This window comes from Porites lutea, chromosome 14 (assembly GCF_958299795.1).
Source record: "Porites lutea chromosome 14, jaPorLute2.1, whole genome shotgun sequence".
Classification (NCBI taxonomy): Eukaryota; Metazoa; Cnidaria; class Anthozoa; order Scleractinia; family Poritidae; genus Porites; species Porites lutea.
This window is the reverse complement of record NC_133214.1, coordinates 19613551-19629051: the sequence shown is the minus strand read 5'-3', so window position 1 is coordinate 19629051 and position 15501 is coordinate 19613551. Positions and strand designations below refer to the sequence as shown.

The 15501-nt window shown below is 39.6% G+C and overlaps 2 protein-coding genes and 1 pseudogene across 2 annotated transcripts; all 3 read left to right on the top strand.

Annotated features, from left to right (window-relative positions):
• Positions 1 to 1056: 1056 nt before the first annotated feature.
• LOC140924034 (E3 ubiquitin-protein ligase TRIM45-like) lies at positions 1057 to 3750 on the top strand (annotated as a pseudogene).
• Positions 3751 to 8777: 5027 nt separating this feature from the next.
• Positions 8778 to 11042, top strand: LOC140924767 (E3 ubiquitin-protein ligase TRIM45-like). Its single transcript, XM_073374766.1, has one exon. It carries the CDS (start codon positions 8781 to 8783, stop codon positions 11031 to 11033), a length of 2253 nt encoding a protein of 750 aa, XP_073230867.1. The 5' UTR covers positions 8778 to 8780; the 3' UTR covers positions 11034 to 11042.
• Positions 11043 to 11092: 50 nt separating this feature from the next.
• Positions 11093 to 15501, top strand: LOC140924033 (probable acyl-CoA dehydrogenase FadE2). The gene is made up of 4 exons (XM_073374037.1): positions 11093 to 11135; positions 12951 to 13105; positions 13372 to 13488; positions 15126 to 15501. The coding sequence occupies exons 1-4, from the start codon at positions 11093 to 11095 to the stop codon at positions 15339 to 15341; spliced, it is 531 nt and encodes a 176-aa protein (XP_073230138.1). The 3' UTR covers positions 15342 to 15501.

Below are 15501 nucleotides of genomic sequence, written 5' to 3'. Positions count from 1 at the left end.
CCTCGTCGATCGACGACTCGCTTTCGGCATGGATTGGACTTCTGGATGGGACACAGATCAGGACCTTAGTAAACTTATTATACCTTGGAATCAGAGATAATCATTGGAACTATGTTAACTTTGAGACCTTGGAAACACATTGCAATTAATTTTTAACCGTATCAAGAGCATCTTGGGACATTAAACTTTCATCTTGGATTAAAACATTGGAACTTTATGGAACTTTGTAACCCTGGGTTCGACCCTGGATAAAGCAAGCGGATTTTTGTTTTGTTTTGTTCCATTAAACTAAAACTACAATGTTTATTTCTCTTTGAAAAAGTTACCTGTGGCAACTTACTACCAAGATATGACGTATCTTTATACATATAGTTCCTGTTCAGCTTAATCAGAGAGCATTATGCGTATGTTCTCCATTACTTGTTTCCGTTAACATTCCAATTTAAGTTACACGGGTACACCTTGTTTTGATGCAAAATAACTTCTTTTTCTTATCCAAATCATGCTATGAAAATAACTACATAGCGATAGATCAAAACAAGATCAACTCCATCCTTGCGACCACTGACAACTATAAATTTAGCTTGCGTAGCAGGTGTCGAAAGGGGTAGGGGATAAGGAGGAAGCAAAAAGGGGATGTGGATTGGGGAGAAATAGTAGCCTGCCACGCAGGCTACTATAAATTCAGTCATAAGCACATTAAACCAACCCATACAGGTAACCTACTCATCGATGCTCATAACATGACACATCTTTCCGTATTCCCTAATTTTTCCAAATTCAGATAGAACGCCATTATTCTTCCATAGACCAACGCATCCCACGGAAACGACTTTAGGCGTCTTGTTATTAATAATTTATTGTTTGCATCTTTAAAGATGATTGACAATTTATCGCAAGCTAAAGCTGGCACCGCAGGGACTCTTACAACAGCGATCCGTGATTGGTTCATACGCCTTTGTTTCCGAGAAAAGCTAAAGATAGAAAGTGTCACAATACTTCAATGTTGAGTGTCGAGAGCATTTAAAGGTCACTTCGCTTTGTTCCTAAGCCATCATGGATCTGACAACGCTATTTCACAATCTTCGCGAAGAAGTGTCTTGTTCAGTGTGTTCGGACTTATTTACGGATCCTAAACATCTCTCCTGTCTGCACAGTTTCTGCTTAAAGTGTCTGAAACGATGGTACGAAACGTGCGGCGGCGGACAGGCCATTAAATGCCCGAAGTGCCAAGCCCTAAGTAGAGTACCTGCGAGCGGCAATCTAAAAGATCTTCCAACCAGTTTCTATTTGAACGGCTTAATCGATGTTCTTGCCATCAAAGAATGCAAGAAGACTCAAGTGACATGCGGAAACTGCGACAAGAAATGCTCGGAAGCTTCGTATTGTTTTCAGTGTTGCATATTTTATTGCGAGCATTGCTTGATATGTCATAATACCATGCGGGACAAAAAAGATCACCGCGTATTGGCTTTGTAAGAATTCCAAAGCAAGGACTACGAGGATGTGTTGAAGCGACCAGTGTTTTGCTCAAACGAAGGACACACTGTAATTTTCAGGGAGTTATAATAACTCCTCTAGTGCGGCTAATTTAACTCCTTACAGTGGAGTTATTTTTCATGGAGTTACTTTAACTCCAAAAAGGAGTTTAAAGAACTCTTTTTCAGGAGTAAAAGTGACCCCAGATATTGAGGAGTTAAAATAACCCCAAAAAAGGAGTTATCCTGTACCTAAAATTTTTACTCCACTTTCAGAGTTAAATTAACTCCAAAAAGAGTAAAAACAACCCATGTGAGGAGTACAAATAACCCCATTTCGGAGTAATTTTAACTCCAGACTGGTAGTAAAAAGAACTCTTTTTCAGGAGTAAAAATGACCCCAAATTCGGAGTTAAATTAGGAGTTAAAATAACCCCAAAAAAGGGGTTATCCTGTACCTAAAATTTTAAGTCCATTTTTGGAGTTATAATAACTCCCTAAAAATTACGGTGCACCAGAAAGAAGAGCTTAAATACTACTGCAAAGAATGCGAAACAGTTCTTTGCCAAACTTGCGTCACTTTGAATCACGGAGGTCATGTTTTGAAATTATTCGAAGAAGAAGCTAAAAACAAAACACTCGAAATAAAATCTATCCTTCAATCGCAGAGAGAAGGGTTAGATGCAAAACTAAACGCAATTGCTCAACTAGACGAGGACTGTGCTAAACTGATTAAACAAAGTGAAATCGCAAGGAGAAATGTCCAAATGTTTGCTGATGGCTTGATCAAAACAATTCAAGCAAAAATGCAAAATATTATTACCACTTTGGAAAACCAAACGAAGAAGTCACTTAAAAGTTTAAAAGCAAAAAGAAGCGAGATTCAGCAACAGATAAATGTCACTGAATCATCACTGGAGGAATCTGATAAACTTTTAAAACAAAGCACCGCCGCGGAAGTTGTTCAACTTCAAAAATCACTACAGACAATTTTTCATGGATTTAATGAAACCGAGCCTATTGTTCATGACCCCAGTAAACTGCAAACTTTATTTTTCATGGAAAATCAAAAGATGCTTGATGTCGTCAACAGCGAAGAACTTGGTTTCTTGGAAGAAGGTAATCGACCAAAACCAAGCGAATCTCTGGCTGAAGGTGAAGGACTGAAAGAAGGAATTGTAGCGCGTAAAGCTCAATTCAATTTGATCACAAGAAACGAGGAGAGAAAACAGTGTTATGATGAGAAGGACCGTGTCACGATAGAGATCAAGGACGAACAAGAACGAGAATGCGTAACGGAAGTGCAAATAGATAATAACGAAAATGGAATCTACAAAGTCACTTATTATCCCAGAGTTCACGGGACATTGAAATTATTAGTTAAGGTAAACGGGGAACATATTTCTTGTAGTCCTTTTACTGTGATTTTAAAACCATTTCAAGTCAAACCCGTTTTGTCTTTTGGAAAGAAAGGCTCGGGTGATGGAACGTTTATGAATCCTCCGTGGGTGGCAGTGAGTGATGGGGACGAAATAGTAGTAGCTGATCAAGGCAACCATCGGGTTCAAGTGTTTGACAGTAATGGTACTTTCTTAAGATCCTTGGTCACTCAGGTAAGAATGCTGGAGAGTTCAGTTACCCGTATGGAATAGCCACTAATAAGGGCAGGAATATTTTTGTAGCAGGCAGTAATAACCGCAGAATACAAATCTTTAGCTGGGAGGGGAGGCACCTGGGTTCATTTGGCGGCAGAGGAGGAAGCCTTGATAGTCAGCTCTTTGCCCCTGGGGGTTTATCCTTGGATAGTACTGGTAATGTTATTGTTGCTGATATAGTTGACAAACTGATTAAGATTTTTACCCCGGATGGTAGGTTTGTAATGAAGATAGGTGAGCAGGGTTCTTTTAGTTTTCCTGCTCACTCTGTTCAGTGTGGTGAATATTTCATAGTGTCAGACTTCTCTGAACACTGTCTCAAAGTATTTAACAGGGAGGGCCATTTTCAGTACAAGTTTGGTAAGCAGGGGCAGGGGGAGGGGGAGTTTAATAATCCACGTTTTCTGTCAGTGACTCAGTCAAAGCACCTGTTGGTTTGTGATCAAGGTAATCGTAGAATACAAGTCTTTGAACTAGATGGGAAGTTTGTCGGAAATTTTGGAACAAATGGCAGCAAATTAGGAGAATTTAAGGAACCATTCTCAGTAGCTGTTCTAAGTAGTGATCAAGTTGTTGTGTGCGACAAAACTAATAATCGAATTCAAATATTTCAATAAAAATTGTCGTTTTTTCCCGGAGGAAAGGAATAAGCAAATCTATCTTTGATTAATAAATGTATTTGTCAGCTTTACAGCAGTGTTATATTGGCCGAGCTTAAACAACAACAACGGCGAGGGCAACGAGAAAGTTTTTCAAAAGCAAATCGCCACTTGTACATCTCCCATAATGCACCTTATTTGCTCCCCCCCCCCCCCCCCGCAAATTTTGCATAACCTTTGATTTTCATTTCTCCTGGGTATTACAGCCGTCCCAATTCAAGCTGAGAGAACCCTTGGAACGAGGTTACAACGAGTTTCAGTCGAATGGTTCGACTGCAAAGTCTTGAGCATTTTGTGCTCAATCATATGCTATAGACCATGGAAAAGTGAATCAGACCTGTATGGAATGATAACAATGTAATATTTCAAAGACCTCATAAAAAGTCCGGCGAAAACTCCCAGTAACTCCCTACATATCCCGCCCCCCTCTCTTTAGAAACGAAAAGGGAACTGGAGCCGAAATGAGCCCCGCAATCGCTTCTGGGATCGTTACTGATGACCTGCCGCTCAGCTATTGGCCAATTTTTTCCCCTTTCTCTCGTAAGTTATTTGGCCCGGTTTCCTCCCTTCTAAAGCGGCAAATGACAGTTCAGATTTGGAATTTTGTAAGTTCTTTTATTAGTCTCGCTTGCTTAAGAAAAGCGAGACTCTTAAAATGCGAACCTTTTTTTTTTTTCGTCGGTGGGACCTAGTTTGTAGGCCCCGCGTTCCTAGCGAAGACCGTGGAAACTGGGGATAAGAATCGTGACGACTTTCATTGTATGGAAATGAGTCTCGTGATGAGAATGCGGTTTTTTTCGGCGATGACTGAAATGACGCATGTAAGTTTGGCAATGTCGTAATTTTCGTCGAATGGAGGCCCTTGATTTTCGTGTAATTATGCACGACATGCAGGCACATCCCCAAGCAGGATGAGAAAATATTATAGCGGGGAAATCCTCAGGATTTTGTGGCTTTTTAAGGCGTTACGTTTCTCAGAATATTGTCGCAATTACAGGAAATGTACGGTTAAATAGATTCACTTTGTTTAATGTATTTAATTGATAGATTTTCGCAGTTGTTACGATGTGAAGTCGTGTTGCACTTCATAAATACTTGAGATATGAAGTATCCACTGTCACGTAATTTTTACGTGCGCACTTGCGTAAAATTTGCGTTCGCAAATAAAATAAAGGCAATGTATGAAAGGCTGCACGTACAATTATGTAAGCGTAAAAGTAGAAACTCGCTTAATTTGACGTTTAATCTCAAGACTTTATGTCTTACCTCTATTTGATTTACGTGATTAAAATTTACGTGCGTTAACGTGCGGAGCCAAAAATCTACCCTAACGTGTCACGGATGTGTTTATACGGGTAGCTTTGAACTTGACTAACCGCACACTCTACTTGCAGCACTTCATGTCCATAGTTAATAGAAATCCCATATCGAGCTTTTCCGGAACGGGTTGGTCCAAGAATTCTATAGCTTGAAAGCATTGATTATTTTGGAACAACTGATCACTTCAGTGGTCGAAAAAAGAGAATAATCTTAATGAGCAAAACTTCAAGGTTTACTGGAAAATCAGGATCGAGGATCGAGGCTCGAGAAATCAGGGATCAAGGATCGGTTAAAAAGAACTTGAAAATAAAATAAATAAATAAATCGTGGATCAGTGATGATGTGGGCCGCAGACTGTAGATAAATTTCACAGAACATAACCCTGTTCGCTGTACTGAACGCTAAATTCAAGTAAACTAATCCGAGTCTGTCTGAGTCAGTGATTGTTTTGACGAGAAAGTGAAATTTTCCGGGAAAACGAAACGCTTTATCCTGGTGATACTGTAATACAAGAAAAAACTTTTAACAGTTTTTAATTTTTAAGTGTACATTTGCTTTCAGTACTCCTTATTTTTCTTGTAATTACTGGGCTGCCTGTGCGGCCCAGTCATAAATTCGGTTTTCGGTCGTCGGTGTCGAAAAACCGTCATCCTGGGGAGGGAGGACACGAGGGTCTGGTACCGAGAAACGATGTTCTCACAAATGGTTTCATAGGATTTTCTCTTGCACGAGCCCTTGCACGGATACTTTTTGTACCTTGTCTCCGCTCCCCCTGAAAAACCCACAAGGCGTTGCGAACCTGAAGCTATTTGCGTTGTTCGAAGCGATTCGATCATAGGAGTCACTCTATATATTTTTTTATTGTTCGAGTTTAAGTCAGTTAGATGATGTTGGTGCTGAGAAACTCAGAGAAATGCTCACGTTGCATACAAACCGACACGCCGTTGACTGTAGGTTCACACTAAAAGATGACTTTGAGCGTCAGGTTTGGAACGCCTGGGCCGCTTCGTGAACTTAAAGAGAGAATTATCGATCGATGTATTGTAGTACATGAGCAATTAAGAAGCACAATTTATGAGCAAAGTATTTCACCAGTTGACGACACTATGGCTGAAGACTTGATTGTAAGCTGTCGTAGTCAGTGAAGCGAACAACTCAGTTGCCGATGAATGGCAGATGAATCCTGATGTTACGCACGTGACGTGACAACTTTGCCATGTTAGAACACTGGCTTTTCCTTTATATATTTATATATTTCCTTCTATTTAATTTGGAGGTGTAAATTTCGGATACTGAGGATAAAGAAGACACGGACAAAAATAGGAACTCTGCGAATTTCGCACACAAGTTCAAGGCTTGACTTGAGGAAAATAGGAGCTATTACTGACAAGGTTTGGTGACTGAGCAGAGCATACAAGTATAGCCCACGTTAAGGTTTCAGGGGGTTTGCTTTTGTCTGTATGTCTGTATCTGTATTAATAAGCTTTTATCATTAAATTTGTACAAGATCTTGTGATCACAATTCTGTGTTTTCGCCTGTTCAGCAAGCACGCTATATTGATGTCAGCATTAGCGAGTTCCAGAAACATGCCTTTGAAAAATTTCACCTCTCGTGATGTTTCTTGATATTTCTTCTACCATTTTATGGAGATGTAAACTGAAGTCACCGCAAAATGGAAACTTAAAAAAGCGTATAATCCATTTATCTCGAAACATAATACACATGACTTATATGACCTTTATTTTCCTAAAGGGGTTTTGAATACGAACGAACACCGTCAATGTGAGGGGCAAAAACAGCATTAATATACTCAGTAAATGAACCATAGGGTTTGACTAATGTTGGGGTCAATTATTGTGCATTGAGATGAATCGCTCGAAAAGAGAGACTTCGCCTGAAGATGTGATCAAAAGTAAACAAAGTCACAATAGTGCGTCACGTTCAGTCTTTTTTATATCCAAGGACTGTGAATAGTCAATATTGTTTAGCTGGCACAAAAACTTCGGAGGAGTTATAAAGCGACATAGTTATCGTCCATGAAGAAAAGTTAGTCATGGCTGAGACAAACAATTAACTCGAGCGAATTTTTAACTCATATCGGTATCAGGTAAAAAATATGTTGTCGATCGTTTCATCTATTTACATTGTTTGAAGTGAGTGCTGATGAAAGCAACATGCGAGCGAGAAATCTTTAAACTTTTTTTGGTCACAAAATGGAAAGGATTTTATTCCTTTAAGTTAAAGAAAAATTCCAAGAGGAAAATCTTAAAACTGAATATTTTTTATCTTGTAAAAAATAGTGCCGATTTTTATGTAGACTGTAGACCGCAAATTAGGGTTCGCTATTTACTGCACGTTTCACAAACATCCGAATTCTAACTAAACTTTACTTCACGGATTCAAAAGGTCATGGTTTGCGATTTGTGGATTTCGATCCGTTTTGTGTTTCTCTGTTTCGAGGTTCGTCGGAATTATGTGTATGGAGCCTCACTCACCCTAAACATCGGCATCCAGCAAGATTTTCCTTGCTTAGAGTTGTTTCTCGTGTCAACTATGCTTCAAGCTTAGACAAGAGAGCTTTATTCTCTCTTGGCTTAGAATATAGATTTTTACCCACAATAAGATTTAACATTACGGTCAATTACTTAGGTCAAGTACCAGCTCAAGAGGCTTCTAAATTACACGACTCTCAATATAGGCGGGAAACACTTTTAGTGTCATTCACCCAACCTCTTACCGGCACGAGTATAATATTCCTAAAGCTTAATATACTGAGCTTAGCCAAAAAAGAATTACGCTTAAGATAAGCACATTGCAAGAGAAAGAATAGACGTCAACTAAACGAATTGATATCCCCACCGACAAAAATAAATGGGGCCTAAAGGGGGGTCATGGTAGTTACAACATCCTGCTGCTGGCTTATGCTGTGTTGTTATCAGTGCCTAACGTGATAAGCCCCACAAGATTTGTAACAGAAACAATTATGCTGTATAGCCGACCCTGTTAGGGACCTTTAACACTATTATAATATATTATAAACATGTATAAATTGTGCCAAAATTTTGTGGGAAAACGTGAACAACTTACTTATTTTAAACCCGGTTTAAACCCTTGAGGGGAAGGGTGGGGGATTAGTCCGTGGGTAACTATATAACATGGCAATATAATTCTTTCACGGACATTTGTTTAGACCGTGTCAAGGGGGGGTCACTCCATTATATCACCCATATATGTAAGGGTATGGTGTTTGAGTCGTTTTGGCCTTTAAAAGGGGTATATAACGAGTACAGTCACCCCCTCCCTTCAAACAAAATAGAGTAGAGAGACGGGGCGGCAGTACACAGGCTAACAGATGTTTCGCTTTTATCTACGCCGCACTCGTACTTGATTTAGCATCCTTCATAGTTATGGCTTTCACGCATTCTTGCTTCACTAAGGCTTTAGTCTTCATCTCGTTATTGATCATTTTATGTCTTGTTTAGTTTTAAAATAATTTGCATTTAAAATGACAAACTAAAACTGGCGCGACAAGGACTGTTTCAGCAGCTATCGTGATTGGCTCGTCGGCCTTTGTTGCCGAGAAAAGCTAAAGATAGAAAGTCAAAAGACTTCATTGTTGGGTGTGGAGTGCATGGAAGGTCATTTCACCTTTGTTCCTGAAGCCATCATGGATCTTACAACGCTATTTTACAATCTTCGAGAAGAAGTGTCTTGTTCGGTGTGTTCGGACTTATTTACGGATCCTAAACATCTCTCCTGTCTGCACAGTTTCTGCTTAAAGTGTCTCAATCGATGGTACGAAACGTGTGGCGGCGGACAGGCCATTAAATGCCCGAAGTGCCAAACCCTAAGCAGAGTGCCTGCGAGCGGTGATCTGACAGATCTTCCAACCAGTTTCTATTTGAACGGCTTAATCCATGTTCTTGCCATCAAAGAATGCAAAAACACTCAAGTTACATGCGGAAACTGCGACAAGAAGAGCTCAGAAGCTTCGTATTGTTTCCAGTGTTGCATATTTTATTGCGAGCAATGCCTGGTTGGTCACAATATTATGATGGGAGACAAAAAGGAACACCGCGTATTGGCAGTAAAGGAGTTCCAAGACAAGGATTACGAGGATGTATTGAAGCGACCAGTGTTTTGTTCAAAGGAACGACACCAGAAAGAAGAGCTAAAATACTACTGCAAAGAATGCGAAACAGCTCTTTGCCAACGTTGCGTCACTGTGAATCACGGAGGTCATGATTTGAGATTAATCGAAGAAGAAGCCGAAAACAAAACACTCGAAATAAAATCTATCCTTCAATCGCAGAGAGACGGGTTAGATGCAAAACTGAACGTAATTACTCAACTAGACGAGGACTGTGCTAAAGTGATTCAACAAAGTGAATTCGCCAGGAGAGATGTCCAAAGGTTTGCTGATGACTTGATCAAGACAATTCAAGCAAAAATGAAAAATATTATTACTGCTGTTGAAAACCAAACGAAGAAGTCACTCGAAAGTTTAAAAGCAAAAAGAAGTGCGATTCAGCAACAGATGAGTGCCACCGAATCATCACTGGAGGAAGCTGATAAACTTTTAAAACGAAGCACCACCGCGGAAGTTGTTCAACTCAAAAAATCACTACAAACAATTTTTCAGGGATTGAATCAAACCGAGCCTATTGTTCATGACCCCAGTAGTCTGCAAACTTTAGTTTTCGTGGAAAATCAGAAGACGGTTGATACCGTCAACGGGGAAGAACTTGGTTTCCTGTGCATGGAAGAAGGTTATCGAAAAAAAGCGAGCGAATTTTTGGCTGAAGGTAAAGGACTGACAGAAGGAACTGTTGGGCGTAAAGCTCAATTTAATTTGATCACAAGAAACGCGAAGAGAAAGCAGTGGTATGATGGAGGGAACCGTGTCACGGTAGAGATCAAGGACGAGCAAGAACCAGAATGCGTGACCCAAGTGAAAATAGATGATAACAAAAATGGAATCTACAAAATCACTTATTTTCCCATAGTTCAGAGGACATTCAAATTATTAGTTAAGGTGAACGGGGAACATATTTCTTGTAGTCCTTTTACTGTGATTTTTAAACCATTTCAAGTCAAACCTGTTTTATCTTTTGGAAAGGAAGGCTCGGGTGATGGAATGTTTACGTTTCCTTATGGGGTGGCAGTGAGTGATGGGGACGAAATAGTGGTAGCTGACAGCAATAACCATCGGGTTCAAGTGTTTGACAGTAATGTTGCTTTCATAAGATCCTTTGGTCACAAAGGTGAAAATGCTGGAGAGTTCAAATACCCTTATGGAATAGCCATTAATAAGGATAGACAAATTTTCGTAGCAGACCGTTATAACCACAAAATACAGATCTTTAGCTGGGAGGGGAGGCACCTGGGTTTATTTGGCGGCAAAGAAAGCCTTGATAGTCAGCTCTTTGCCCCTTGGGGTTTATCCTTAGATACTACTGGTAATGTTATTGTTGCTGATTCAGATAACAAACTGATTAAGATCTTTACCCCGGATGGTAGGTTTGTAATGAAGATAGGTGGGCAGGGTTCTTTAAGTTATCCTATTCACTGTGTTCAGTGTGGTGAATATTTCATAGTTTCAGACCTTCATGAACACTGTATCAAAGTATTTAACAAGGAGGGGCATTTTCAGTACAAGTTTGGTAAGCAGGGGTATGGGGACGGGGATTTTTATTGTCCACGTTTTCTGTCAGTGACTCAGTCAAAGCACCTGTTGGTTTGTGATGGGAAGAATCATAGAATACAAGTCTTTGAACTAGATGGGAAGTTTGTCGGAAAATTTGGAACAAATGGCAGCAAATTAGGAGAATTCATTTATCCATTCTCGGTAGCTGTTCTAAGTAATGATCAAATTGTTGTGTGCGACAAAGACAATCATCAAATTCAGGTATTTCAATAAAAATTGTCCTTTTTTCCGGAGGAAACTACATAGTAAGCAAATCCCTCTTTGATTAAAATATGTATTTGTCAGCTGTACAGCAGTGCTTTTATGTTATTGCAGGCGAGTGAAGCCACATTTAGTCCGAGGTGAACCCATGTGGTCTTAAATAATTCAAGTTATGTACATAACTTATTTGTTAAAGGAATGAGTTAACTTTAATATTCTTTTAATAAAGTTCTGTGTTCGATAAACGATTTTTTCTTTAATTCTTACTAATATTCATTCTCAACCAAGTTACAGAAAGGTGGCAGTAGTGGGCTTTTTTTAAACAGAAATACGTTATTGCTAAATATCTATTTGTGCTTCAAAAACTTATAAAAACTTTTCTAGTTTAGTATTAGAAATATGGACTTCCACTGTATTTTTCTCGGGGAAAAAGGCGATCATTATTACATCAAAACACGGCACAAGGATCTTTTTTCCCATTACAATCTTATACTAAGAAAACTTTAAGAAAAAATGTCCCGAAAAGCGCTCGAAAATACAAACGAAGTGTGCTCATGCCCACTCGGCATCCTATAATACTCCTTAAATCGAATTAATTCAATATGGCCGCCGTATCGGTAAAAAGGTCTATTACGTAAAATTTCCAGTGTCCCTCATATCATGTCGCTTTGGAATCACTCTCCTTTAGCAACGTACGTTTATCAACTGTGGAAATAGCCGAGCTCAAACAACAACTACAACCGCGAGGGCAACGATAACGTTTTTTCAAAAAAGCAATTCGCCACTTGCACATCTCCCATAATACACCTTGTTTGCCCCCCAAACTTTGCATAACCTTTGTTTTTCATTTCTCCTGGGTATTACAACCGTCCCAAGAGAAATTGAAAACAATGCTTATGCAAAATTTTGAGGGGCAAATAAGGTGCATTATGGGAGATGTGCATGTGGCGAATAGGTTAAGATTAGCAACACAACAACTCTGCACGTACACCACGCTATTTAGTAAATTTCTTTGCCGTCTTTGCACGACTACGAAGTAAACAATTACACCAATTTTCTCTTTCTTTACCTGCACTTTAAAACAATCCTTTGGATTTATAAAATCCCTGCCAGAAAAATTCGCCAAAAATTTGATAAAGTGGATGACATGGAATAACGGCGATGAAGTTTGCAACACCGTGAATTCACGTTTTTGTTGCCGCTTTAGCATCGACGACGGCGACGGCAGCGAAAACGTCACTTTTAAAATGAATTCACTTTTTTTAAAACTTTGCCGCGTTTATTCCAATTCGTTGAAAATGTCCAATTTAAGCGAATTTCCCTGCAGTTGATTTCTTGGGGACCGCACTCAAGTTTAGAAAGAGACAGAGGAATTCATTGTCTCGTGTTTGCGTTCTTTATAAAGACTGAAAATAGGCATTTTCATGTCGTATACTGGGTATGTATACAAGAGTTAAATCTCATGGTACTATCAGTCACATAGACGGAAGAAAATCGGCGACATCGTGAATTTCAACTGTAATTCTGAATTTATGATGAATCCACGGCAAAATCAGTCTTCAACTCTTCAATTTTTGAGCTCGTCTGTATCAACAATTTTTATACGACGATTTACACATGTTAAGTGAATTGGAACTTTAAAAATGTGTATTTAAGTTTCTATATTACCAGCTAGCCAAAGTTATTATCACATTTACTTGAAATCCTTGTGGACTCTTACCCCTATTATCTTTCATGATCCACAAGGGTTTGGCCTACTTTTTCATCCAATGGTATTCACTTTTATGCTTTATTTTTAATTTATTAAAAAGGGGATTTTTATGAACAAATTTACCCTAGCAAATTCTGCGAAGATATGATGAGTCCGTGTAATGTTAAAATATTCAACTCTTCTTTGTTTTTATTCTTGTTGCTTTTGTTTTATGACAGGGGAAGGGCGAGGATTTGAGATAGCTCAAGGCGGTTTGGGTCCTGGGCGAATTCACCACTGCATGCGTTCAATTGGACTAGCAGAACGATCACTGGAACTTATGGTTCAGCGGTCTTTAGAGAGAGTGGCCTTTGGAAAGCGTTTGGCCGAAAAGGTTTGTAGTAGAAGGTTCAAGGTCCTGTTACACGACTGAATCTGTTAGCTAAACATGGCAATGGGATCCTACTGGTAGCTAAAACGAGTACGCCGGACGATAACGTTGAGAAGTTTTGTTGCCAACGAGGCTTAGGGACTAGGCAAGGCCACAAGTAGTAATACCACTTACCTCAATAGATTACACTCGTGATAAGGAACCCGTCGTATGATAGTCTGGTCGTGTATTGCAGTTACTAAAACGTTGTATCACTGATGTTTCTTTAGGGAATGGTACAGGAGCAGATCGCTCTGTCAAGAATTGAAATTGAACAGGCCAGACTGCTTGTGCTGAAGGCGGCACACACCATCGATTGCCATGGAAACAAGGCTGCAAGAAAACAGGTGAGTATGTGAGCAGTATTGGGAGCACAGGGCAACCAGGGCTGTCGGGAATGTCACACGTGTGGTACCTCTTAGTTCTAGTCTACAGTTTAGTGTGACTTAAGTTAGTGACCAAACCGACTTGATCTTCCTCAGTTGTTGCGACGTGCGTTCTTTGTTGGGAGCTTAAGCAAAGACGACGGCGACGGCGACGAGAACGGCAAATAATAAAAAAAAGATTAGTTTTCCTTTTTGTTAGTTCAATAAGGACACAGCAGTTCAATAAGTACACAACAGATCAGTAACCACACCAGTAGTTCAATGACTACACATCAGTTCATTGAGCGTAAACTACATACAGCTGCGGGAAAAATAGCCATAAATACGTTAGTTATTTTTTAATAAGAATGCATAGCATTAAGTAAGTGTTAAATACTCATTTAGCTATGGTACGAGAACTAAAAAGATAAATAGCTATGTTACACTGTTATTAAGTTCTAGTGAGCTCACTAATATAGACGGGAACATAGACTGATGTTATTTTAAAAAATTTTAGTCCGCTCAGAAGGTCTGTCATTCTCATCAGGGGCACAGTGCACAGACCTGGAAAGAGAGTCAGCGTCGAAAGGGTAAAGCCAACTTAACGTACGGGTCATGGAAAACCTGGAAAGTCATGGAATTTAAGCATTTCATTTTCAAGGCCTGGAAAGGCATGGGATTTAATAGTCGGTCCTTGAGAGTCAGGGAAAATTAAAATTTTATTTGATAGATTAGTTACTGCTGATGACAAGGCGAGGACAACATAAAATAGAGAGAAGTGATTTAACAGCGCGAACGGCACGCATTTTGGTGGACACCAGAGTTTGTGTCTATTGAACTGTTTAAGGTCCAGAAATATCCTAAAACAAGGAAAGTCCTAAAAAGGTTTAAAAGTGACAGCTAAACCTTAGATCTTGCTGGAAAAGTTTTAAAAGGTCATGGGAAAAGTCATGGAATTTGAATTGCTCAAAAGAGTACGAACCCTGGGTTTATAATTAGATTGGAAAAACAACATTTTTGCTCGTGCATCACGCTTTTTTGTACATTTCTTTGCTACCGCTACACGGCCACAACCGGTGAAAGTGCCTAATTTCACGTTTTGTCCAGGACGTGGACGAAGACAACGACTTCATTGTTCTTTTCCTGAACTTTGATATAGTGTTTTAGAATTCAACTCCAGAAATTTTGCCAACATTTGACGAATTGAACGAGTTGGAATAAGCGCGATAAAGTTTGAAGCAGCGCGAATTCACGTTTATAGTGACGCTTTCGTAGACCTCGCCGTACGTCGTTGTAAGGTAAGCTCCCTAATGTTCTCTATCTCAACTTGAAGTTTGTCTGGCGGCTCTGTGTGAGAAAGAAAGTACGGAGCTGTGAACACGAATGAAACAGCTGAACCTTTTCTTGTATATACCTCTTTTTTTGGTAATAGTAGTGTACTGTTATAGCAAGATTAGTTTGATGGCGAAAATTTCAGTAGTGATCTGTCTTGCTATGACAAGTGATATTGAATTTGCTTACCTGGTGAACCTACCAAATTCCAGCGGAGAATTGGTTGAGAAGGAGTGACACAAGACTGTTTTACATCGATTGAGAACTTCACTGTTTAACTCTTGCAGATTGCTATGGCAAAGATCGCAGTTCCTCGCATGGCCTGTAACGTTATTGACCGAGCGATTCAGGTGCATGGTGGGAAGGGAGTATCCCAGGATACACCGCTGGCTTATTTCTATACAGGAGCTCGGAGTCTGCGCATTGCTGATGGCCCGGATGAGGTTCATTTGGAGGCAGTGGCTAAACTTGAGCTGAAGGAAGCACTCAAATCCAAGATGTAACCTGGCTATACCATCCATCTGGCCATAGTTATAAAGGTGAAATGGTTATGAAGCTGGTTAGGCTCCTTTGTTATATGTTTTCGTTGGCTTTTTTGGACCTGACAGTGCACAACGTTCTATAGCACTCCTATCATTTTGAACTTACTGACCAATAGAAACA

Coding starts and splice junctions, on each gene's coding strand:
- LOC140924767 (XM_073374766.1), top strand. CDS start 8,781: ATGGATCTTACAACGCTATTTTACAATCTTCGAGAAGAAGTGTCTTGT.
- LOC140924033 (XM_073374037.1), top strand. CDS start 11,093: ATGTATTTGTCAGCTGTACAGCAGTGCTTTTATGTTATTGCAG. Junction 13,106..13,371: donor GAAAGCGTTTGGCCGAAAAG/GTTTGTAGTAGA, acceptor ATGTTTCTTTAG/GGAATGGTACAGGAGCAGAT. Junction 13,489..15,125: donor ACAAGGCTGCAAGAAAACAG/GTGAGTATGTGA, acceptor TAACTCTTGCAG/ATTGCTATGGCAAAGATCGC.